General features: G+C 36.9%; 1 protein-coding gene across 3 annotated transcripts; it reads right to left on the bottom strand.

Moving 5' to 3' along the window:
• Positions 1 to 7,752: 7,752 nt before the first annotated feature.
• LOC107748489 (cell wall protein DAN4-like) lies at positions 7,753 to 22,516 on the bottom strand. 3 transcript variants are annotated; one of them, XM_016563277.1, is made up of 9 exons: positions 22,340 to 22,516; positions 14,358 to 14,549; positions 13,117 to 13,146; positions 12,632 to 12,730; positions 12,336 to 12,551; positions 9,375 to 9,413; positions 8,663 to 8,698; positions 8,470 to 8,539; positions 7,753 to 8,377 (listed from the first exon to the last, which is right to left on the bottom strand). In XM_016563277.1, exons 1-9 carry the CDS (start codon positions 22,404 to 22,406, stop codon positions 8,188 to 8,190), a joined length of 939 nt encoding a protein of 312 aa, XP_016418763.1. In that variant the 5' UTR covers positions 22,407 to 22,516; the 3' UTR covers positions 7,753 to 8,187. The 3 variants fall into 3 exon arrangements, with proteins under 3 accessions (XP_016418763.1, XP_016418764.1, XP_016418765.1); XM_016563278.1 differs by having other exon boundaries at positions 12,632 to 12,727; XM_016563279.1 differs by lacking the exon at positions 12,336 to 12,551.
• Between the last annotated feature and the right edge of the window lie 3,652 nt (positions 22,517 to 26,168).

Here is a 26,168-nt window from a genome sequence, read left to right as displayed (position 1 = left end):
GCACCTTGGATCTCAGGTATCCGAGTTAATAAAGCGGTGTTGCATGGCTTGGGTTAGCAGCAGTAAGATGGAAAACTATCACCTTCAACAACATTCCCCGACACATGTTTGTTTGTTCACGGCATTTTCACAAATGCAAGTTATAAACTAAACACGTCTAACTTTTTTTTTCTTTGTTTTTACCGCTAACAATGCAAACACAAAATTGTTGTTACACCACTAACTTTAGTAGCTAACACTGTCAGGTTTCGGTCGCTTTGGTCTGGTTTATTCTTGGTTTTTATTATAAATGTCTTTTTATTGTTAATAGCAATTTTAAAAAGTTTATATATATATATATATATATATATATATATATATATATTATATAGCATATTTTAAAAACTTTTTAAAATATAAAATGTATGTTTATTTGCAACAGTTATGCTAATAACAATAAAAAGACATTTATGCCATTAAAACAGTGACAAGGGCTCTGCCCTTCGAAGGGAGTAGGGCATAGGGATGATCACTTCCATTTGGAATTTACCCCATGAACCGTTCGGTACGAAAACACGTACCTTTACACCCCTAATGGACATACCCTTGACCCCTCGATTTTGACTGAAGGAGTGGATGGAGTGGATGCCGATCTACCATATCCTTCATAATAATATTATTTCATTATTTCTTGTGTGTTTATTAATCAAGTTATTGATCAGTATTTAACCTCCTAGATTATTTGATGATTGACTTAGTTCCATGCTGAAGTCTATTCTGTTCCTAGGGTCACAGTGCCATGATTAGGTCAGGGTGACCTCCCATCTACGTGAGCGACAGTGATTGGGACAACTGTGACATTTATGTGTTCTGCTGTTTTATGATATTGCGTGCAACTTGCTTATTGAGCAATTTAACTGGTAGTTGCGTAATAAATATGAAATAATCCTGCGTTATTCCTTATTTTTACTCTCTAAAAATAGACAGCCATAGTGTGTGTGTGTGTGTAATGAACCATGCTGAATGCTGATAATGTTTTTGACATGTTTGCAGAGCGGCCTACGAACTCCATCGCGAGTATTGAAGCTGGCTTCTGCTGATGAAACTGCAAACTATTTTCTTCAGTAAAATTTTCTTCAATTGATCGCATCTCTGACTCATGGTCTTCATTCATCATATCTGGTCCTTGGGTTTTAACTGTAAATTCCCCTACAGTTAATGGTGGAGAATGCGGGCAATCGTTCTTCGGTGACATCCCTGATCAATCAACGAAAGAAAGGTAGGAAAGAAAGATTTTATCTTTAAAAATTATTCTTGGTTAGGGACTGTCTGTGGCGGAGGGAGTGTGAGAGAAGGGAGAGCGATACTCACTCAGACGTGAGTGAGGGACACCAGACTTTGTGTGAATTTGTTTTTGGTAAACTGGTGTCTAGGTTGAGGTACACCTGTAACGTTAAGTTACTTTGTGTGTGTGGAAAGGTGTACGGGTGCACACCTCTAGGTCTTAGAAGTAGACTTGGATTTGAGAGATGTGCAAAACGCATTCTCTATTCTGTGGCACTGAGAGCCGTAGAGGCCAGATAGTGCAGTCTGTGGCACTGGCCAGATAGTGCAGTCTGTGGCACTGAGAGCCGTAGAGGCCAGATAGTGCAGTCTGTGGCACTGAGAGCCGTAGAGGCCAGATAGTGCAGTCTGTGTCACTGAGAGCCGTAGAGGCCAGATAGTGCAGTCTGTGGCACTGAGAGCCGTAGAGGCCAGATAGTACAGTCTGTGTTAAGGTATATAAAATACAGAGAGAATGTAAGACGCTAGAAGGGGGGTTCTAGTCGTAAATCGCTCAACCAACTCTCTATTCCTTCTGTCTCAGACAGGGGTGCCCTGAGTTTAGCGATCAGGTCAGGTCAGTTGGTTAGGGAAAAGAGTAACCAAAAATAGTGTTAAAATAATAATTGTAGCGTATGGACCAATCAGACACACAATATATATTTTGTTAGTTATATTAAACAACCACACTTTAACACCCCTCAGTTAACAAGCCATATGAGGGCCTATGGACCCTTCCCCCGAAATGCGTCTTAACACCTCAGAAAGGCAAAACAGGCCTCTGATTCCATGGCAACCAATGCTGATATCATTAGTAGAGTAGAGAAACTCACTACATTTTCCATAGGAAAGACACAATGTACAGTAAAAATGGACTCTTCTCTAATTAACTTGCCCAGAACAGAACCATACCGCCAATCCAAACTGTATGCTAATTGCCAATCATATTTGACGATAGTGGTCCTGACAGAATTTGCAGTTTCATCACGCAGAAGCCAAGTGCTGTTGGTAAGATCGCCACCTCAATCTCTTGCTGCTATCATCTCTTTTGGTTTTTGGTTTGTGATAGAATATGGCTGACAAATTAGGTAATTTGATTAGTCCTGATAGAAATAATGAAACAGAAGAGAGCAAATGCTGTAAACAGCTCGGCTCTGAAGCTCTCACCTTAAAGATATTCTTTGAATTCATTGAAAGAATGGTCAGCCTGCGCTTGATTCTGATTGGAAAGTTAAAACAAAAACTTGATTAGCTGCAAACAAAGAAAGAACCAGGAAGATACAAATTTCTAAATGTTTGTGCCTATTTTCAGATGTGTAAAGTGGATATTTGTTCAAAATAATCCCAGAAGTAACTGAGTGATGATTTAATCTGATTCTTTGTTTAAATGACAAAGAATTATATCATAAATCTGTTCCAGTCCAAACAGTTGTTTTTATCTCATGCGGCCCCACACCATGACTCTGGCTTAAGCTGTAAAAGTAACAGAGACATGTTCTGAGTGAAATTTTGTAATTTCTGTGTTTACTGATGTTTGGGCAAAAGAGTAATTTTACTGTCGGATTGCAAAAATATTGCCACTCAGCATCATAGCCAAATGCCAATTTCCAGTGAAAAAAATGATTGTTTGCATATGAGATGATAATGTTGTAAACAAGTAACATAAACGGGGGTTTCAAAATAACTTTGAAGAAAGCATGCTAGCATGACCCAAAGTAACATATCTGGGTCAGATAACCCCTGACAGATTTAAAACCATTGTTGAAATTCCAAAGCCATGGCCAGAATTAAGTGAATGAATAAATACAAGTTGATGTAAATGTACCGACAAGGACTGCAAAAGAACTAACTTTGAAGAAACCTTTGAGTTGCAAAAATAAAGTAAAATAGAGATGTTTATTTGAAAATGCATGTCATTTCTGATGAGTTTTAAACTGGGCTAGTGTAAAGCGATAGTACAATGAAATTGTTAAAAGCTAATGAAAATGCATTGCTACCAGTCCTGAATCCCTCAGAGTTCTCTCTCTCATTCAAAGTGAGCTAAATGCTGTTATCTGAGCCTGTGTCATAAGTGATAACAAGCTATTTATAGTAAAGCACAGTGTTTCAGTTGAAAATCATAGACCCTGTGATGTTAAAGGACATGCTACAAGGAGTTCCGATTTTATGCATTAAGAGGGCAATTGGTAGTTAAATGTTTCAACTGCCCAATGCATTTAAGAAATAAGAGATTGCAAAAATACTTAATCTAGGAGCTATTGTTGAAGAGACATGAGGTCTTTAAAATCATAATACAGACCCTGAGCTATAGAGGTAATGATTTTGAATAGTTATACAGTTGTATTGCTGCTTGTTCTATGACCAGTAACTTATCTGTCTTAATTTTAGTCTCCACCATCATAAAGGGCCCGATGGCTCCGGATACAGAAGTAGCAAAACATTACACTGAATGGACGGGTGTGAAATCTAAATTCACTGAGTAATCTCATGATGGTTTGAAGATATCCAATTGATTTTAGTGATTAAATATTAGTGTGATTAACCTGTCTCAATGTTTTAACACTAGTAGGTGGTGTCAATGGCTCTCATGGTTCTTGAGTGCACCTTTTCTAAGCTGCAGGAAATACCAGATTCTGGAAGAAAACTGTTGAGGATGTCGCAGCGGGAAAGAGCGGTTACCAGTGTGCATGAGGTGATTTCGCAATGACGGGTAAGATCCTCTTTTGGCCAAGTAGAGGACAACCTAAGGCAGGGGGTCACCGCCACTGGGCACCTGCCCAGAAGGGAGGTGTTATATGTGAGATGGTAGCGGAGTTGAGCGGATGCTTGATAGGCCTAGAGCATCATTAAGGGGGGAACTGTAGGAAGTACAGTAATCTGCCTCAAAAATGTGAGCTCCTCCAGACCTGATCACCAGCAACCGCATTCCTTGATGGCTTGTTTTTCACTGTGACAAGCGTCCACAACTTGATGCAACTATATATGCCAGGGGATCACACCCTGAGGAAAAGGAGCTTATTTATGAAGAGTTAATGGCAATGGGCTTTCAAGAACCATCTGAGACCAGCCATTATTTTGAGACAAAATTTCTTAATTTATTTCAGGATCATGAAGTGTCTGCTTTACTGGCAAGAACTGTATGAAAAGTCTCCTATGCAGAGTTATGATGAATCCCTGAATGTATGAGGCTGAGATGATATTGAACTAATATGTCTATATCATAGTTTTTACTGATGCAGGTCCTTAGGCATGGCATAGGATAATTATAAGACATGGTGGTGGCTAAAAATGAAGACAGCTTTTGCTGAATCAAGAGATGGCTTGGATAACAAAGGTTAAGGGAACTAAGCATTTCAGGTAAAAATGATTTTAAGAAATACTCCTTGCATAATGTACTTTAAATAGTCTACATTGAGATTTGAGATATATAAACTTTGACATTTTTAACCTCTTTGAATGATGAAGGGTTCTATGTTGTAATGAATTTGATATTATAGTCTAAGTTAAAGTTTGGTGAGACTGTCAAAAGATCATTTGCACAGTAAGAGAGAGAGAGACTGCTTGAGTGGAGGCACTCCACTATAATAAATAAATTAATAATAAAAAATCTTAGATATCATCTTATTACAAAATGTTTCATAGTTAGCTGAATAATATGAATGAAAATCAACAGACTAAAGAACACTTACACAAGGATGTGTGTGCAGCAGAGAAGTTGACTTGAATGGTTTAAAATCACATTGAAAGTGTAGTTTGTTATAATAACAAAGGCGGACTCCAGGCACAGTTTCGGTAGGACAAAAAAAGAGCATTTTATTTAACATGTTAACCCATACCTTGGCTTGGGAATCCAAAATCTATTAAATTAAATTAAAATTTCAATTCCTCTTATCAATTCCTTTGTGCGCATTTTAATATGACATTAAACCATTCAAGCACAAGAAGACTCGTGCACGGTTTTCTGTACTGCACACATAGGGGTGTAGCCATCATTTTAAAAATGAGGGGGACAGAAATGTAAAAAAAAAACAAAAAAAAAACGAACAACTTTTGACTTTTGTCTAATTGACAGGCTTTATTTTTTGTCTTTTAATTGGCTAAGAAATCAAATACACTGCTGGACGATAACCAATCATTTGGCCCGGGCGGCCCCCCCGCTTACGCGACCCATGAACTGTAACACCCGCTGACTGCCATTAAACAGCTTGGAAGATCAAAGACAATTTTTAATATAACTCCGATTGGATTCGTCTGAAAGAAGAAAGTCATATACACCTAGGATGCCTTGAGGGTGAGTAATTCATGGGCTTATTTTCATTTTTGGGTGTACTAACTCAGGTGATGCCTGTCTGTTGTTCTTGGGTGGTTTAATTTAAGGTTTTCTGTGGTAGGTGCATATTTTTGGGGAGGTCTTATGTTCACCACAAACCACTTTTATTTGATCAAAAGTAGTGGCAAAAATTGTGTGCACTCACTTACTGTACAATAGCAGAAATGGTGGGGATGAAAATGGAGAATGATTGAGATAAGGGTTCGTGTGTATCAGAACACAAACCCCACAGACTTGCTATGGGATGTGCTGAATATCTGTAAAAGTTGGAAAAATGGTGGAAAAGGTTATAGAAGCAAAGGTGGGTCAAACTCCATATGAATGTCTATGTACAGTGGGAATAGAAAATCACCCTTTAAAACCACCTTTTGCTTTAATTACAGTTTTTAGTCTGTGGGATATGTCTCTACTAACTTTGCGCATCTAGACTTTGCAATATTTGCCCACTCTTCTTTGCAGAACTGCTCAGGTTCAGTTAAGGCCGGGACACACCAAGCCGACTTCAAAGAAGTAACGGCGACAAAAGCCGATGGTGTTGTCGCCTCATGTCGGCAGCATCGGACCAAAAAGCTGCGAACACACCGCACAGACTACAGCCGATAAGATCACGTAACATTTAAACAGCCTTCTGTCTGTACCGCCTTCATTTACGTGCTTGTTTTCATCACTTTCGCTTTAATTCTCGGGTACTGACTCGTTCGCTAAACTGAACATCCAATCAGAGCTCTCACTCGCGCCGACGGTCCCGACGTGATTCAACATGTTGAATCGGGCAAACTGCCGCCGACATGAGCCCGACGAGAGCCGACGAGTGGAACACACCAAACAAACTAGCCCGACTGTCTCTCGCCGTCGGCCCGACGTTGGCCAATGGCCGACCATCGGCTTGGTGTGTCCTGGCCTTTAAATTTGATGGTGAGCGTATGTGGACTGCAGTCTTCAAGTCATTCCACAGATTTTCAATGGGGTTTAAAGGGTTAAAGTTGTGCTCAGTGGTACTGTTTAAGCACACCAGAATGAAAGTTTTCAAAACTGTCAAGCTGTTGTTAATTGTTTGAATGTTACATATTCAGAAGTATATCATTAAAAATGCTGAAGTATTTTTTTTCATAACTGTGTATTTGATGGTCAATTACATTATTTGCCATACCACAATATATTTTTGACATTTTGTGTGCGATATTTACGTGGAACAAATCATTTTATTAAGAAGCTGGCAAAAAAGAACATTAATTCAAGCTGAACTGTTCTTAGGAAGAAATGTGGATGGTTGACAAAATATTTTTTTTAAGTAACGCATGTAATGTTAACTTTTGCACAATAATTTAATACTGATTAAAAAATGTTTCCTATAGATATTGTAACGGTCATAGACTTTTAGTTTGTTTTTCCCTGTGCCTGTTTTGTTTCTTGACCTAGTTTTCCATGCTCCCTTGATTAGTTCATTCTGTTCACCTGTGTTCATTAATCATCTCATTAGTTCCCTTATTTAGTTTCTGCATAAGTTCTCCCTGTTCTGTTCAGTCCTTGGCCGGTTATTGCGAATGTTTGATATTAGATGTTGGTTGTGCTGCATTTTCCCTGAGTTTCTCCAGTGTTTCTTCTGTGGATTTATTAAAGGACTGTTATTTGGAATTCTCTGTCATCTTGTGCTCCTTACAGCACCAACACGTGACAGATATACAGTCACAAGTGTGCTTGCATACAAATTATTTCCATTGACTGACCATTTTTGCAGCCACATAGTGTAGATACCAGCATCAACCAGAAAGGGCTAATGCTAACCAGCTAAACATTGACTACTTGAGAAGAACCACTGAGAAACACTGATCTAAAAGTTGCTTGTGTGTTTTGTCATTGATCAATATACATACAAAGACCATGGATTAAAAACAGTATAAAACTTTATTCATTTTATGTTAACATTAAAAGAGTAGAGGGCGAGATGGGGTACATTAGATGGATGTTGATCAAATATGTGCATTTAGGCTGGTATATTTCATGGAATGAAAAGTATTTAAAACTACGTTCACACTCAGTCCAAATCCGATTATTTGAGTATCCGATTGGAATCTGATCTAAATGACTGTCCACACTGTATCTCAACTGTTCAGATCATATTTATGTGCCCCGTGATGCTCTGCATTGGTTTCTGTGCCAATGTTGGTATGCCTACCCCAAGCAACAGGGTTTGCAATACAGATGATGTCTTTCAACATGACAACCTGTTGCCATTGCACTGGACTATTACATCTTATGTTATGATTATTACAGAAACATAGGAAGCTGGAATACACAGCTTTATTCCATGTTACTGTCTCTGCCGGTCTCTGTGTAGACCAGCAGTATATTGTAATTTTCTGCTTGACTTGCACCTTAAAACAACATAGCTTTATTTCTGCAAAGACATTAAGCATGTTTTCTTTAAACAATGTCTGATATGTTTCCGTTTTATGTGGCATAAAAAAGGGACATAGGCAAAAAAAAAAAAAAAGCAAAGCAAAAATTGGATATGGGCTGACAGTCTGAACAAGACTTATTGGGAGTCTGTCTTATCACGTGTCTGCACCATGGGCGATGCCCATTTGTGGTTGATTTTTGTCACTTTCAGAGTCTTCTGTGGACTTGTCAGCTGCTGAACTTTGTGGTACAGATGTGTAGGAAGTGCAGGTAACTGAGTTGGTAAGAATTAGTTGGATCCTGTTTGGATCCGGTTTGTTCCTGTTTGTTTGCCGATTTCTTGACCTGTGGGTCGGAGGGCGAAAACAATTAAGGCAGAAGCTGCAAAAAGCCTGTAAGTTGAAGCTTCAAACCATAATAGATTTTATAAAACAAACCTCCACCATAAAAGCAATACTGCTGCCATCAGGCAAAGGAGAATTATGCCTGTAACTCCACCTACTGTTGCTAAATGTTGATTAAAATACAAAGAAAGAAAGAAACTTTCAAAATACAATAATGAGCACAGAGCGGAGAAATATATATAGATTTTTTTTTCCCAAGAAATTAACAACAATAAATGGCACTCACATTTATAACCACTAGAAAAGGCTCCTAAATCGTCTCCTAAATGAAAGAGATTTGATGGGTTTGTTTGTTTAAAAATGAATTAAAAAAAATAAAAATTCAGCAGTTATTCACACTCGTGATGTTCCAAACCCAAATGACTTTCTATCATGGAAAACTATGAAGAAAGTATGTTTTCACTACATGGAAAAATCATAAACAGTGACCAAGCTATAGAGCTCCAAAAGGATTAATACACCATAAAAAAAAAGTCCATATGATTTCTATGCTACATTCCAAGTCTTCAGTATCCATTGAGCAGCTTTGTGTGAGGAACAGACAGAAAGATGTGGTTCACTGAAAATATTTCCTCCACCATAGCTCTAAAAAATATAAAATTTTATGGTGGTTTTCTGCCTTTTGGGAGCTTGACAGCCCCTTAAAATTGAATAAAAGATGTCACATATACCTATAGAAAAAAGTGATAGCGAAGAAAACAAACTCCTTTAAATACTGTTTCTAATGCACCTCATGAAGTTGGTTGAGAAAATGTCCAGAGTTCTAATTCACGTTACTTTAAAGAATCCCTAATAGAATCCCCTAAAGTATCCCCTAAAGTTTTCATTTGTTTAACAGGTTATAGTCACTACATAATTCCTAATTTCATGTGATTGATTTTAGATAATTGAAATTAGAGAATATTGTCTCTCTGGATGACTACAAGCAAAGAATTTACCTTTAGAAACAGTAGAGGTCGTCACAGATTCATTGACTCCTAATAAAAAAATGGGAGAAGGAGAGAATTATGATGAGAGGGAGTGAGTTTTCACATAATAAGGGCAGTAGTATGAGGGTCAGAGAAGTTTAGCATTATTAATATGAAAGAAAATCTGTCAGAAATATTGTAATAGTGGTGAACAACTCTCTAATTCATGAATTGCAAGCCAACATGTTGTTAAATGGTTTAACTGACACTGCCATCGACGTTGTGTTGTTAGTCCTGTTAACATGTTAACAATGAAAATTGGCATGAAATATATATGTTTTGGAATAATACTTTACTAACATTACAGGTGGACTTTAAGTAAATAATTGAATTATAAAATGATGGCATCAATTATAAAAAATGTTACCCTATGATGGGACCCCTGTAAAGGTATAGTTCACCCCAAAGTAAATTCCGCCCATGTGATAATCTGTATGACTTACTTTTGTGTAACACTAAAGGACAAATTTAGCAAAGTGCTCTTTTCTATACAATGACAGTAGATGGTGACCATGCCTGACAAAATAGCATCATAAAAGTAGTCCATATGTATTTTATTCTAAGTCTTTTGAAGTCGTCTTCTGCAATTTTTCCACAATGTTTTTCATTAGTTGTTGCTTGACAGCCGTGGTCAGCAATGCATCGACTTTCATTGTATGAAAAAGAGTGGCTTGGACATTCTGTTGCTAATAACTAATTTTGCATTCCCTCAAAAGTCAAACAAGTTAAAAAAAAACATGAGAATTAGCAAATTAACTTTCTTTGGGTGACCTATTCCTTTACTTACCCAGATCTGCACACAACATGATGACGTGGGTTCTTGTACAGTGTGTCACCAGTTAGCGTTTCATATTCATCATATGTGGTTAGTTATATACATTGCGGGTTTCGTGATATGTAGTTGTGAAGATATCACCAACATTTTTTTGTGCATAACAGGAAGGTCTTGTCAAAGTCTGGTTTACATCCTGTCTTGTTTCAAATTCAAGTTTAATACTGAGGTCTCAATATAACAAAAGACTCTTTGGGGTAATGTAAGATTGTCAGGGCCTCCACACTCAAATCCCATTTCATGTCCAGTCATCATTTTGATTAACATTAGGAATTTAACTTCAGAATATTAGCATGCATTGCACTAAAAAAGTTCTATTTGCACTCTTTTAGTTCATTGTTAAGAATATTGAAGAGCAGATTTACTAAAAATGAACTGCGGTCACTAAAAGTGTGTTTGTTTTGTATGCGATAACTGTGCTGACTTCACGGTGCCCAATTCACCAAAGGAATTACGTAGATCACAGAAAAACAGTGATGATGCCAATTTGCACCAGGTAAATGACAAACATACTTAAAAACTGAATAATTCCAGTCTCTTTGAACTGAAACGATGATATTCTAGTTCAAAATATCATTAGGCTCAATTGAAGGGGTTGCCAATATCTTCACCTGGTTACAATTACCATTGCCATGATTGCTGGAAAGTACACTCAAACACCTTGTTTTTCATATATTTAAAGTATATATATTTCATATACTTTCATTAACTGCCTGGTTTCAATTGATAGTAATTAGGGCTTCCCCCGACTAAAGATTTTTCTAGTCGACCAGTAGTCAACTAAATGTGCGATTAGTCGACTAATCTCACGTTTATATTAATTGAATTAGATATATACTGGGGGGTGGAGAACTAAACCATAATGAGGCTTTAATATATAGCCTATAAAGCTATATATTAAGCTTGCCACAAAACACCGGCAAAAGAAAAGACTATGTGTTGGGGAAAAATAGCAAGGAGATATTTTAACTATTTATTAATAAACTAGTGTTTTCACAGTTAGTGTGTCAGCTGCAAAGATGAAGTGGATGCTGACTCGCCATCTCCAGGGTTGGGCAAAGATACATCAAAATGTATTTTAAAATAAAATGCCAAATATCTTTCCAGTGCACAGAGACAGGGATGGAAGAGAGCGCGTCCTGTTTGTTTTCTTAATTTTACTAAAACACAACATCTTGCTGATTTTGTGAGTGTATACAAATACAAGTAGACCCTTGACATTTTCTAATAATGTATTACTCTTATCTGTATGAGCAAAAATTACGGTGTATATTGCCAACAGTCCTACACGGAAGCAGTTCCGGGAGGATGACGTATGAGTTCAGCATTGCGCATGCGCCGGTGAATCTCGTGAAAACCAACGTTTGTTAACAGGAGCAAAGGAAGCAAAGTTTCCTTACTTTAGCAAAGGAAAACCAGTCTCCTCTTGGCTTATATCGAAATCCTCTGACATTGTTCTTTACAAATCCTCGTTTTGTACTTCTAATAAGTGACCGTTGTTTTGTTTTGATCTCTCCCCTGCGCTTCCACGTTCGTCACTACTGAGCCTAAAGGAGTCATGTTTGTTCAAAAAAGAATTTCAGTGACTTAGTTTAAATATTGACAATGCAATGCAATTTCAGCTTTGTACTCCGTAAACTGGATTGTGATGGTTTGTAAATAAGATTTAGGTATTACGCTGACGTATCATGTGCAAAAAGGGATTTTACAGTTTAGTTAATTCCTCCCTAAGTGTTAGAACACATATATCTAAACATAGCTTTAGCTTAATGAAGATTAATGTGGAAATTCTGTCATCATTTATGTTTTTCCAAACCTCTATGACTTTATCAAACTTGTTGTCTTGCTGTATGAAGTTTGAATATCTACATGGGTAAATTAAGAGCTTGACAGCTCTTGGTCATTATATACTGTATGGAAAAGAGCAGAATGAACATTCTGCTAAATGTCTCCTTTTGGGTTCTGTTGAAGAAAGAAAGTCATATTGGTTTGGAATGACACGAGGGTGAGTAAATAATGACAGAATGTTAATGTTTGTGTTAACTATTCCTTTAAAGTTAGCCTTATGCACCTTAACCCATCATAGTAAATGGATTCACCTGTTGTTGTAGTGAAAGAGCCTGACTTTGGCGATGTTGTTGTTGTCATATATTCTCTGCTTGTGAAGCTGCTGGATGTTGAAGGAGTAACCTCATTGGTTCTTGTAACAGACTCCGCCTCTTTTGTTGTGCACATCAAAGTTGGCAGGCTGGTAGTTCTTCTTGTTTTGGTTGTGACAACTTCATTTGTTGTTGTCAAAGCTATATGCCCTGTTGCTGGAGTGTCATGCAATTAACGTAAATGTAGGCCTACCCAAACAATATCAACACATACAAGCATAATATGACATATATACCTGTGGTTGCCGTGCTTGTGCCATGAACTGTGGTATTCCTTCTTGCTGTTCTTTCTGTGGTGGATGATGTGAAATGTTGATGAGGCCTTTGGGTCTCTGCTGAGGCAAATACATAATACAGGACACTTTAGCCATCAGCTGTCGTCTTGGTGATAGGATTTAAGGGGGATGTGTCTCATTTTGTTGTTGTTGTTAAAATACTTTTCATATCCAGAGACAACTTTAAGTAAACTATTCGTAGGTTAATTCTCCTAAAAAAATGTAAACACACTGTGGCACTATCAAAACATTGCTTGGTTAAGCATTCCGACACAGTAACACTGGCCCAACCATTGACAAATGGCATTCCTTTGGGTCAGGCCTGTCTGTTGGTGTGACCAATGTCAATGCATTTGGTATCGAGGTGCATAAAATACACAAATCACTTTTCACTTCAACAACATATACAGAAAAGACAGGGACGCATTAGGAAAGATGGCACTTACCTGAGGGCACATGTGGCTTTTTGGGATCAGCTGTAAAGTAGAAACAATAAAATAACTATATTTATCACCTGATATCTGTTAGGATGTAAAATTAAACCAACATCTACATTTCAGAATCATGTGGCGTTTACAAAGAGTGTAGAATCTGGTAGCTGAAACCAGTCTGCAGATTTTGGGCAGTCTGTTTTTGAACATGTTTGATATTTTACGCCAATTTTACAACACATTCTTCTAGCAAAAAGGCTTGTGTTTCTGTGTGACTTTGTGCTTGGACCAGTCGCGTAACTACGGGTGGGCCCAGTCAGGCCCACCCAGTCAGTTGCTTCAAAAAGTAACCTAATCATTGTGAATTCTGTTGCAATAATCACAATACTTGACCTATAAAAAATAAATTGTGTTGTTTCTTAATTCTTGTTTGCCATATAATGATGAAGATAAGTTTGCAAACAGCCCCTTGCCGCTTAGCTACAGCAGAGATTGCTGGATGCCGTTATACATGCCTTTGTCCATATTAGGGTTTTCCTGGCACATCACGTTACTTCTTTGAGTCCGTTTTGTACTTTGTGCGAGAGAGCGCCCTCCGGCTTTGAGTATGAATGAAACGGCCCCCGCGTATTCTACGCTCAAGCAGCTGAACAGCTCTGCTAGTGCTAACGTTAATTCAAATATTTCTCCATCGCCAGCAGCGCTCCATTCTCCAGCGTCTACCTCCCCTACACGCCAGTGTACAGGTACATTAATCTACATTTTCCTACTATGTAGTTGCCTAGTCACAGTTGTTTATTTCGTTTATGTGGCCACTGAGCCAGACTATGACCAAGTATGGTTACATACTGTCCACTACTGTACTACTAGCTACTGTCCTGCTGATTTGATGCTGTCCGTCTGTCAGATGCGCATGCGTGGTGTGGCCGCTGTGCTCATGCTGTTCTTATCGTTATGTTCTTAACACTGCTTATAATGACATACAGGCTTATGCTCTGATTAAACGGTGATGTGTATTCAAGCAGGTGTAACTGTTAGTTGTGTTGGCCTATTTTGATTACAGATGCATTTTAGGCTAGGCCATCCCAATTTTCTCTGGGCCCACCCACATTGTAATTCCTGGCTACGCTAGTGGCTTGGACCAACTTGAAAGTTTACGATTTCGCTAAAGTAAAAACAAGAGGGCGGACATGTCATGCATTCCTGTGCGCCAGTCATGTAATGTCCAGTATCTCTGCAACAAACAAGACTCTTACCTATGCACTTTAGGCGAAGGTCAGAGTGCCAGGATATGCTGCCATCTTTTTCAGTGCATCGGATCAAGTTGGATGTTCCTGCTTTCCTTACGTAGCCCTCTGCACACTGAATGCGAATACTGTCACCGATGTAATATTGTAAATCTGGCACAGGTACTGTGTTGGGTATCAGATTTGGGGTTCCACAGACACCTGAGATAAAGCAAGAGTAATATCACTAAAATATCACATATGCAAACAAAGAAACTCATGGATAGATATAAATTCATCAACATCTTTGCACATATCAAGATCTGTAAAAACTTTGACCTAATGGAAAGTGTGTTAAAAACAATACGTTTTGTTTAACTTACTAAGAAATAAAGTTGCATTGTACTGTATTTAACATTTTGAAATACAATTCAGCTTTCCGCCATCAGGTAAGTGGATATGCATATAAATGACACCTATTAGGTGATCAGAAACTTGGCCCACCCACAGTGATACACTGTGCTATATCTGGGTTTGTGTAGAACCTACACTCTGCATATACTTCTGAAGGATCTCAAAGTTTGAAACGATCCATGATTATTTTAGTCTGATATTAAGTTTGTGTACACATTTCACCACAGATTCTTTGGTGACCGTTTCACAATGTAAAGCCAGACGAGACATCAATTCCACAGCCATTAGCTACGTGTTTGTAACGTAGTTAAGACAAGGAAGAAGTCAGGGTCGGCTTTACTGAGGCTCGTGATCTTTATCGAACTTTTCACAGCTTCAAAACAAAGTCGCTCAAAGGTATGTTATCCCTCGAAAACAACCGGTAAAAGCTGATAACACAGGCTCATCCGGGTAACTGAAGTCGGCACTATAATCTTGCTAGGAAAGTTTTTTTCTTAGTAGAAGCTTTGGGTTTGTTTAGCTAATAAAATATTAAAATTCAATTCAAAATGGTGTACAATTAATTATGTCATCCTGGTATCGCAGACTCGCTCTCTCGTTTCATACAAACGCAGCTGCTGTCATTTTGTGACGATTGTTTTGTACGCTGTAATGGATTATAATATAACTATCAAACTGGTAAGATTTTAAAACATTTTCGTCTTAAATCTTTTATTGCCTTAACCCTAAAAATAATGAAAATAATTAATTTAATGCAATTTTCCATCTTATTGGGACTCAAATAATACAATTTCATGATTTTTTTCAAAACGTGACTTTATATTTGATTTTAATGTTTGTTTCCCACAGGATACGTCGGAAATTTATGGAAATTTATTTGGCGGTATAAATTCACTGGAAACAGAACACTTGTTTATCAATGCTTGTTACAGCATGGTTGTAATTCCTGAATGTTTTGGAGTACAGACCTAACATTGGTCTCTTTTTTAAGAAAAAGTTGATATCACAAAAATTGTGGTTCCTGTGAGATTTTCTTTGGGCACTATACCAAAAATAACCACTAGGTTACGTCCAAACTCTATTCAATTTTTCTAATGCAGTTTTCTGTCACAAATGAATCATTTTCTGTCACAATATCACATCTATTACAAAACAGTCACCAAATATGGAATTTTGACTATCAGACCTTTCCAACGATATGTGTTTTGTCAAGATTACAAAAATATTTGATTTTCTAAAACACAAGCCACAAAGTCGCACAGTCTATATGTATGTTTTATATCTTGATTTATACCCCTAAAAGGGCGACGTATCCCCTGAGATACAAACATTTAGAGACAGATTACAAAAAATATAAGCATTTAATTTACAAAATTTCAATGTAAACCTAATAAGCTAATGCTGAACAACAGCTTTTTAAACAGGTAAGTCCCCTCCAACGTGTGTAAATATGTGAACTAGATCAACTTTTATCAGAGGGTGAGTAGATTTCACACTACAGGCGGCCATGCAGTTTTAAATGCTGCCCTTGAGCTAAACAAAGAATTAAGAAACAGAATTCACCTCATCTAAATATTCACAACAAACTTTCAAGATGAAACCAAGAAATGAGACCTACGCTTTCACTGCTTCTCCCCACAGCTTCTCAAATGTTTGTATCCCCCATGATACGTGGCCCCTTTTAGGGTTAATTATTTATGTGGTGAAATGTTGTGTAATAAGTCGTGTGACTGCACCGTTTCCCTTAAATGTCCCTCTAGTTTGAATTTGCCGCTTGCTCGCAACTGCTGTGTTCACGGAAGCTTTGCACTTAAATATTTCAACTCAAATCAATATTTCGTGTCTAATTATTTACTTATGTGGCAAGTAGCCGTGTAATAAGCAGGCTAATGTACATCCAGCTGGTTGTTATCGCAGAATAACCCCCGACATGGTGATCAGGACCCCGACGCGACCAGCTGGATGTACATTATCCCTTACATAACGTAATCATTCTTCGAAAGGAAACATATGGGGGAACATTTGTGCAGTAAAGATGTGCTTTTGCAATCTGTTGAAGTCATTTTTAAGAACTCACAGAAATATACATCATTTTTTACATCCAGTGTATGATACAAATACAAGATGGTATTAACTGACTTGTGTATTGACTTTTCCCCTTTTTTTCAACAATATATATTCCACTTTAGATGAGAAAAAAATAGGTTTTTATTTACTAAAAATCACACATTTTAACTGCAAAATGTCATTTGTGATGACACAGCTTCCTGTAACAGATCAAAAATTCCACATCCTCCTTTCTGTGCATTTCTTAGAATGTTGCCTCTAAAGCTAAAAAAAAAGGATGTTCTGAATAGTTTTTAACTCCTAAACATTTATAGCCTAAAACAAATGATAACTATTATATTCTCTGTTGCTATATGAATAATTCTTAGGCAAATATGTTAGGGGAAGAAATGTTAAAGATTTGGGCTGGTAACTGAAACCTTGCACAAACCCGATCTATTTTTCAGTTTTTCATATGCTGATCTACAAGTCATCACTATTTTTTCCCCTTAATCAAGATAATTAACCTCAGAGTAAGAAGAACCATTAATTATTAACGGAATGGTTGACTTAAAAATGAATCATAATTAATATGATTATTAATTAAAATTAATCATAATTAATAAATTAAAATTAGAAGGAAAGATTCGTGAGCAACATCTTAAATTGCATTGTTTACCACACAAGAGCACTGTATGGTTTCAGAAAATGTGTAATGTACTAGATTTATGGTGCTTTTTGGAGCTTGACAGACATGGGCACTAAACTGCTGTTGTATTCAAAAGAACTGCATAATTATTATGTACTGTATAGTTATTATGTGTTCAACATAATAACAACATATGGGTTTCAAATTATGAATGAGAGTAAATAATAGCAGAAATTTCATGTTTGTGGGAACTATTCCCTTAATTTAATACCTAGAATAAATATTGTGATGTAACAGTTTAAACTTCCAATTTCTGAAAAATCAGCTCAAGTATCCTATAGTACATAAGAAGGTTTCTTTGAATGAACTAGTAAAGCCATTGTGTAAATGCACACACACACACACACACACACACACATTATATATATATATATTTAGTTAGTTAGTTAATATGTATGGTGTATTTCACCACTTCAACTGTTGTTCTATTCCAGCATTTACTCCAACAGCATTTGTCCATTTCTCCACGATTCCCAGCATGAAAATAAATAAATAAAAAGGGTAAAGCTTGGCATTTAAACAAACAAACAAATAAATAAAAGCAAGCTGCAAGTAATATAATTATTGTTATAATATTAATTATTTATTATTAATTATATATAATCTAGGCCATTTCTTTAATATAAAATCTATATAGTCCTTCCATGATAATTTGCCATCAAACCATAATCCTAGGGGATTGTCAAGTTAATGTTCCTTCTCTAGTTTCTTTTTTCAAGACGTGGTTTCGTTTTTTTACTAGAAAGGCCCTATTAATTCATGGAGAACGTGCTTTAGTCAACCAATTAAATTTATTAATAGTAGATTCCACAGTTAAGCAGTAACGCTGAACCTCAACATAATGTGTGCAATATGCAATAACACTCTTCAGGTTTACTCAACATGTAAATGTGTATTTTCCCGTAATGTTGATCCAAACTTACCTCTTTTGAAGTAAGTTTTTGAACATGTTTGATATTTTACGCCAATTTTACAACACATTCTTCTAGCAAGAAGGCTTGTGTTTCTGTGTGACTTTGTGCTTGGACCAACTTGAAAGTTTACGATTTAGCTAAAGTAAAAACAAGGGGGCGGACATGTCATACGCGCCAGTCATGTAATGTCCAGTATCTCTGCAACAAACAAGACTCTTACGTATGCACTTTAGGGGAAGGTCAGAGTGCCAGGATATGCTGCCATCTTTTTCAGTGCATCGGATCAGGTTGGATGTTCCTTCTTTCCTTACGTAGCCATCAGGTAAGTGGATATGCATATAAATTACATCTATTAGGTGATCAGAAACTTGGCCCACCCACAGTGATACACTGTGCTATATCTGGGTTTGTGTAGAACCTACACTCTGCATATACTTCTGAAGGATCTCAAAGTTTGAAACGATCCATGATTATTTTAGTCTGATATTAAGTTTGTGTACACATTTCACCACAGATTCTTTGGTGACCGTTTCACAATGTAAAGCCAGACGAGACATCAATTCCACAGCCATTAGCTACGTGTTTGTAACGTAGTTAAGACAAGGAAGAAGTCAGGGTCGGCTTTACTGAGGCTCGTGATCTTTATCTAACTTTTCACAGTTCCAAAACTCACTGCACTTCAAACAAGCTCAGTCCCAAAATAAATAAATCCACGGGCATCTCTCAGCATTCGACACACCCCCCCCCACACACACACACACACAATTCCTCAGTCAGTCTCCCTCCTCTCGTACACTGTTTCCCGGTGATTTTTAACCAGTCTCTCCACACCAGGTGTTTGTCATTTTGCTCTTGACCTACTTACTCACCACTTGTTTCCTGTCCGTCTCTCCCCCTGCAGACCTCACTGAACCACGCACCCCTCGCCAATGTTGTTACACTCTCATTTCACATGCATTTACTTTTTGGCTTTTTTGCCTTTATTATGATAGGACAGTATCTTGACAGAAAGCGAAGTGGGAGGACGGGATCAGGAAAGGTCCGTGGTCCCTGTCCGGAACAGGAAAGTTCTGCAAGCTGGGATTCGAACTCAGGACACTCGAAGAGCAACGACGCTATATGTCAGTACGTTGCCCATGAGGGTATTGGCACCGACTCATTTCACATGCATTGTAAGGGACTTTTTGGGGCAGTCGGTTTTGCTTTCAGATTTTGCAGCAGAAAAATAAACCTGAGTACACAAAAAAAAATTGTCTGGGGTTCATTTGACGTATTATTAGCATCTTTGCTCCCCCGGTCACAAGGAAAATATGTTATTATGCTTTACTTTATGGCTATAAGACATGACATGACATATTTATAGTTATTAAATTAAAAATTTTAAAGGAGACATATTATGCCCCTTTTTACAATATGTAATATAAGTCTCTGGTGTCCCCAGAATGTGTCTGTGAAGTTTCAGCTCAAAATACCCCACAGATCATTTATTATATCATTTTGAAAATGCCTATTTTGAGTGGAGGCAGAAACACGCTGTTTTTCGGGCCTGTCTCTTTAAATGCAAATGAGCTGCTGCTCCCCGCCCCCTTTTCCAGAATAGAGCTGCGCCATTAGGGCTCAGACCTGCTAAAAAAACATCTGTTTTGGTTCTGATTATCATTTTATTTTAGATCTGTGTGGCAGCAGCAATATACAGTAAATAAATAAATAAAAACACTGCTCTCTTGTCTTCCTCTGAGGCTGGGACTCTAAACAGTGTTCTGTGCTCGTCTGTGCAGCCAAAGACAGAACAGTTAGCATGTTTTGTTCAAACTTTTGCCATGGCATTACACCGTTGTCGCTTGCGAATCAAAATTACGGTGCCATGGGTGGAAACGTGCAGATTAAGGGGCGGTAATATTATAATGAGATCCCTTTGCAACGTCACCAAGGGAGCGAAATCAGACGTGCTCGTTTTTTCAGACGCTTGCAGAAAAAGGCTTACCAAAACAAAGTTACTGGGTTAATCTTTTTCACCTTTCCTTGGTTGGTAGATGCACCGGGGACCTGATTATAGCACTTAAAACCTGGAAAAGTCAGGTTTTCATGATATGTCACCTTTTACTTTTCTTGAAGATGGTATACAAAGCTTTTCAAAACCATATGAAACCAACAACGAACTTGTCACATTGTTTAAAGCAATCAAACCAACAGTCAGAGGGAGAGATAAAATAATAAGATAAAATAAAATAATTATGGCACAAAATCTTTGACTACATTTGTGGTGCAAAAGATCTTCAGTACATTTTTGGAAAAGACAGTACATATATCTGTTAAAAAGGGAGAGGTTAAAGTTACAGTTGGAGGGGTTTGGCATTTCCCCTCTAATGGAATGAGGAAACAGTGGGACACTATTTATATCTATCTGACACCTATATAATAAAAACTGCCCTGAAACACAAATCACCTCAAAATAGTACTTATCTCACCAGCTGTGTTGATGTTCAGTGACTGAGTTATCTAAATTTGGATGAGCTAAATTTGTATAACTTAATCATTCTTTGAAAGGAAACATATGGGGGAGCATTTGTGCAGTAAAGATGTGCTTTTGCAATCTGTTGAAGTCATTTTCAGGAACATAAAAGTCATTTTCAGGAAATATACATCATTTATTACATCTAATGTATGATACAAATACAAGATGGTATTAACTGACTTGTGTATTGACTTTTTCACTTTTTTTCAACAATATATAGGCTGTTCCATTTTAGATGAGAAAAAAATTAGGTTTTTATTTACTAAAAATTACACATTTTAACTGCAAGATGTCATTTGTGATGACACAGCTTCCTGTAACAGATCAAAAATTCCACATCCTCCTTTGTGTGTATTTCTTAGAATGTTGCCTCTAAATCTAAAAAAGGATGTTTTGAATAGTGTTTAACTCTTAAACATGTATAGCCTAGAACAAATGATAACTATTATATTCTCTGTTGCTATATGAATAATTCTTAGGCAATTATGTTGGTTAGGGGGAAGAAATGTTAAAGATTTGGGCTGGTAACTGAAACCTTGCACAAACCCGATCTATTTTTATTTTCATATGCTGATCTACAAGTCATCACTATTTTTTCCCCTTAATCAAGATAATTAACCTCAGAGTAAGAAGAACGTCTCGGGTTACTTATGTAACCATGGTTCCCTGAGGGGAACGAGACACTGCGTCCTCTAGGGGTCGCTATGGGGAACGCCTCGTCGTGACCCGTGTCTGAAGCCTACATTGAAAAAACACCAACTTGTTGGCCGGCGACAGCCATGACGTCACTACCGCCGCGACTAGTACAAAATAGGCGCCGGTAACACACACACACACACACACATTATATATATATATATATATATATATATAGTTAGTTAGTTAATATGTATGGTGTATTTCACCACTTCAACTGTTGTTCTATTCCAGCATTTACTCCAACAGCATTTGTCCATTTCTCCACAATTCCCAACATGAACAAAAAAATAAAAATTATTTTCAAATTAAATTAATAAATAAATAAATGTATTAAAAAAAATAAAAAGCTCGGTATTTAAACAAGCAAACAAATAAATAAATAAAAGCAAGCTGCAAGTAATATAATTATTATTTCCATAATCTAGGGGATTGTCACATGAATGGGTTTTCACTATTTCATATTCCATATTCAAGTTAATGTTCCTTCTCTAGTTTCTTTTTTCAAGACGTGGTTTCGGTTTTTTACTAGAAAGGCCCTATTAATTCATGGAGAACGTGCTTTAGTCAACCAATTAAATGTATTAATAGTAGAGTCCACAGTTAAGCAGTAGGCTAACGCTGAATCTCAACATAATGTGTGCAATATGCAATAACACTCTTCAGGTTTACTCAACATGTAAATGTGTATTTTCCCGTAATGTTGATCCAAACTTACCTCCTGCTCTGGCAATATTATGCTGATATGCCGCCATTATGAAAATCAATTTAACGAGCATATGCATGTCCACTTGTCCCGGAGAATTCAGAGGGAACGCCGACGGGTAAATCCACACGAATGTGTATGAAATAACAGCGCCAAGCAGAGAGGTGCGACATTTGTACACGTTTTAAAGGAAACGTCACTTTCTGTCTTTCACTTTCACTTTTGAGCTACGTGCAGGGAATATAGCCTATATGTAGTAACTGAAGGAAATGCTTACAAGGCACTTATAATTCAAATGGCCTTGTACAGTAAAGGGTAAGTAGCCCATATGTTGTAAACGTATGTTATGTATACGGAGGGGGGGGGGGATACAAAGAATTAAATAAACTTGGATTTGTATTATTGTACGAAGTAAATATACACAAATATCCATTAAAGCTACAGAAGTTACTTAGTTAAGAGCAGTGGGTGATTCTCTATTTTTTCTTTTGTTGTTTGATTAACATTATTAAAGACACCTCGCTTTTCAGACCGATGAGCTTTGTAAAAATCGACACGTTTCAGAAAGGCGGGGCATAGAGGAGGAACAATAATGTACAGTATGTGGAAAATAATGTGTGTTTTGAACCTTAAACCACATAAACACATTGCATTACACCAAATACACAACATAATGTTCTTTTTAGCAACGTCATATGACCCCTTTAACATAAGACATGCACGGGTCCATTATATTAATGCACATCCGTTATTTTCTTAACTGCTTACGTTCACTTAAGTTTTTACACCGATTCTCATCAAGACAATTTTGTGCCTATTTGCTCAAGACGCGAAAGAGAGCACATTCGAGGCGGGAGAACCATTTCACCAACTTTACAGGAAAATTTACCATAGTTTGATCTGACTTTGTGTACTGATTTCAATTGTTTATAATAAAAAAAATTTACACACATGGATGACCGTATACTTATTGAGCACTATTTTAACATTTATTCTGAAAAAAAAGATATATCTTTTTTTTTTTATTATTTAAAAAAAGTCACATGCGCCTTTTTGGCACCAATGTTTTATTCCATTTCGTGTATAAAAACATGGACGCATCTGATGACAATATGAACAAAGTATTACATTAATAAGTTTAAAACAAATAATCTATTGTGATAAAATGTCATATACAAATTAGTTAACTGAATGTGATTAATTTTTACTAAAATAGTAATCCCAGCCACTATTTAGCCAAATGGGTGATTGAAAAGCCTTTACAGATGCCTTCCCTAGTAAAAAATAAATATACAAAAATGTATTTGAAATACATTTATTTCATGCTAAGTATACTACAGATACATTTACATATTATTTACACATTACTAAACGGGTAGGCCATAATTAAAGTCTGCTAAATTGGAACAACTAATTTTGTACTTAATGCACTTTAATTGTAAGAAAGTAGTGCTGAAGTCCAACTAAAGATATGCTGAACTATATTTGATTGTGTTAAAAGTGAAACTATTGCAAGTATACTTTAGGAACACTTTAAATGTCTTGCATTTAAAAGGCCGATATTATTGAAAGGTCATACAATCCTCATCAATAATGACATTAAAACACATTTTAGGCTTAATATTGAGAAATGTGCATTGTGCACAAGTAGTACTTCAAATAAAGTTTAATTATAATTTTTTATATTTATATAAGTATAGAGTGACATGTCAGAAAATAGACAATAAATAAAGCAAATAAAATGTTAATTTGAACTAGTATGAAATAAATGTATTTTCAATACAGTATATTACTATTTTACTAGAGTTTGTAATAAAATATTTGATAGCAAATACCATTAACTGAATGATACTTAAGTAATGAATTGCATAACTAATTATTATTAACAATAATAATAATAATAATCCCTTCTCTGCATTCTCTCTCTTGTGGCTAAGCGGTAACTGAGTGCCTATATGATATAACATTATAATGTAAGTTATTGGTTACTACCTGCTAGCTACACCTCACCGACATTGAATGCTGGATATTTTAATTTTCTCCATCATCATCCAGCTCTTTGTCACAAAATAAGCTTGATAATACATCTTCAGTAGTTAAAAACTGCTGTCTTCTCATGGTTGACCTACCAGGCTTACTTGTTGTGTCAGCTATTTTGACTCATGTGCTATCCACGGGCTTTACCCTACATACATTTCTCAATGCCAAAGTGGCGTAAGTGCAGTTATGCTCTTTTGGCACCAACTGGCGTAGTATTTTCAGTGTTGAGTCTTTTGGTTTCTAATGAATAACTCCAAAATTATTATGAATTCACTTGTGTCCATTTCACCCAAAATGTCACTTACACCCTTCTGGTTCTCACTCTCAAATGGTATTTCAGTGCTGTCTGAGAGATGGCTTCCATGTGTGCACGCTTCAGATATAAAGTCAAGTCACCTTTATTTGTATAGCGCTTTATACAATACTGATTGTGTCAAAGCAGCTTTACGGTGTCAAAAAGGACAATAGTTTGTCAATAATGCAAGAAGACAATAACAGTCATTTTTGTGATGAGCTGCTGCCGCAAGACACTTCAACGCATAGTGAGAGCAGCTGAGAAGATCGTTGGTGCCTCTCTCCCCTCCCTCCAAGACATTTACAACACCCGTCTCACCCGCAAAGCCCTCTGCATTGCAATCATCATTCATTAGTTTCCACCTGTGTTGTATTAATCATCTCGTTTGCTCCATAGTTGCCTGCCCTTTATAAGCCCTCAGTTTCTGTCATTTCTTTGTCTTGGATTAATGTTATTTTCAATGGTTTATGTGGTTGATGCTGATTAAAAATACTCCTTTACTCCTACTCCTTCGTCGTGCGCTCACTACAACCACAACCCCGTGACAGCTGCTCCCCGCCCCCTTTTCCAGAATAGAGCGCCATTACAGCTCGGACCTGCTAAAAAAACGGGGACCTGATTATAGCACTTAAAACCTGGAAAAGTGAGCTCCTCCAGAGGGCACTCCCTCCTTGTTCACTGTTGTAAGAAGAATGATGAGGACGATGAAGATCTCGATGAAGATGTTTATTGCAGCATAGCAGTGACAAAGTACATGTAGTACCTTAGGTTCAACGGAGTCAGAATGAACCCCGAACATCCTAAGCTCAATCATTTTATACTGTATTACGTTCATCTTCCTGCTCAACATGTAAATTAAGTTTCGTTTTAAATGTAAATTGCGGATGACAATGAAAGTGATAGCCTTCCGTTCCCACATCTTTGGTAGACTTTCAGGTGGGAACAACCAAATGTTAAGGTGATAAGATTAAACAGAATCCATAGCAGTTATTTCATGTACCCTTTTGGTCAGCAGATGGTTCTTGACGGCCTGCTGCTGCTCCCACGCTATAAGTGACAAATTATCGCTCCGGAGGTACTATTTACATATGATTAAGATCGGAAAGAACTATCTATATGATAATTAAGCTCTTTGTAGAGAAAGGAGCATAGTTTAATACATTAGAAACTTACAACTTCAGACACAATAGATCTAATACAACTCTGCCACCACACTGCGTCGGGTTGATTCAATTACTTTAGAATCTTAACAGAATTATAAGAGACCAACAACAAGTTTCAGTTACTTTAGAAACTTTAAACTTAAGCACTTTGCTTCAGTTACTTTAGAAACAACGTTTCCAATACAGCTCTGCCACCACACTACGTCGGGTTAATTCAGTTCCGTTAGAATTTTAAACAGAATTATACGAAATAGGCTTAAGAACTCCTCCTGCTAATACTGAATAAACTTATCTTCTATCCTTACAATTTCTTTTCTAGATTTTTTTAAAAGCAAGGGTTTTC

Source organism: Sinocyclocheilus rhinocerous, unplaced genomic scaffold (assembly GCF_001515625.1).
Source record: "Sinocyclocheilus rhinocerous isolate Xijiao unplaced genomic scaffold, SAMN03320098_v1.1 scaffold78, whole genome shotgun sequence".
NCBI classification, from domain to species: domain Eukaryota; kingdom Metazoa; phylum Chordata; class Actinopteri; order Cypriniformes; family Cyprinidae; genus Sinocyclocheilus; species Sinocyclocheilus rhinocerous.
Note: the sequence above shows the minus strand (reverse complement) of the source record. Positions and strands in the feature narration are given on the sequence as shown.

What these genes read in the sequence shown, in the direction of transcription:
- LOC107748489 (XM_016563277.1), bottom strand. Translation starts at nt 22,406, where the DNA reads ATGCATATGCTCGTTAAATTGATTTTCATAATGGCGGCATATCAGCAT. An exon ending in AAAGCCACATGTGCCCTCAG is followed by an intron (nt 12,731 to 13,116) that starts GTAAGTGCCATC and finishes TATTTGCCTCAG; the next exon opens with CAGAGACCCAAAGGCCTCAT. An exon ending in GACCTCTACTGTTTCTAAAG is followed by an intron (nt 8,699 to 9,374) that starts GTAAATTCTTTG and finishes TCTTTCATTTAG; the next exon opens with GAGACGATTTAGGAGCCTTT.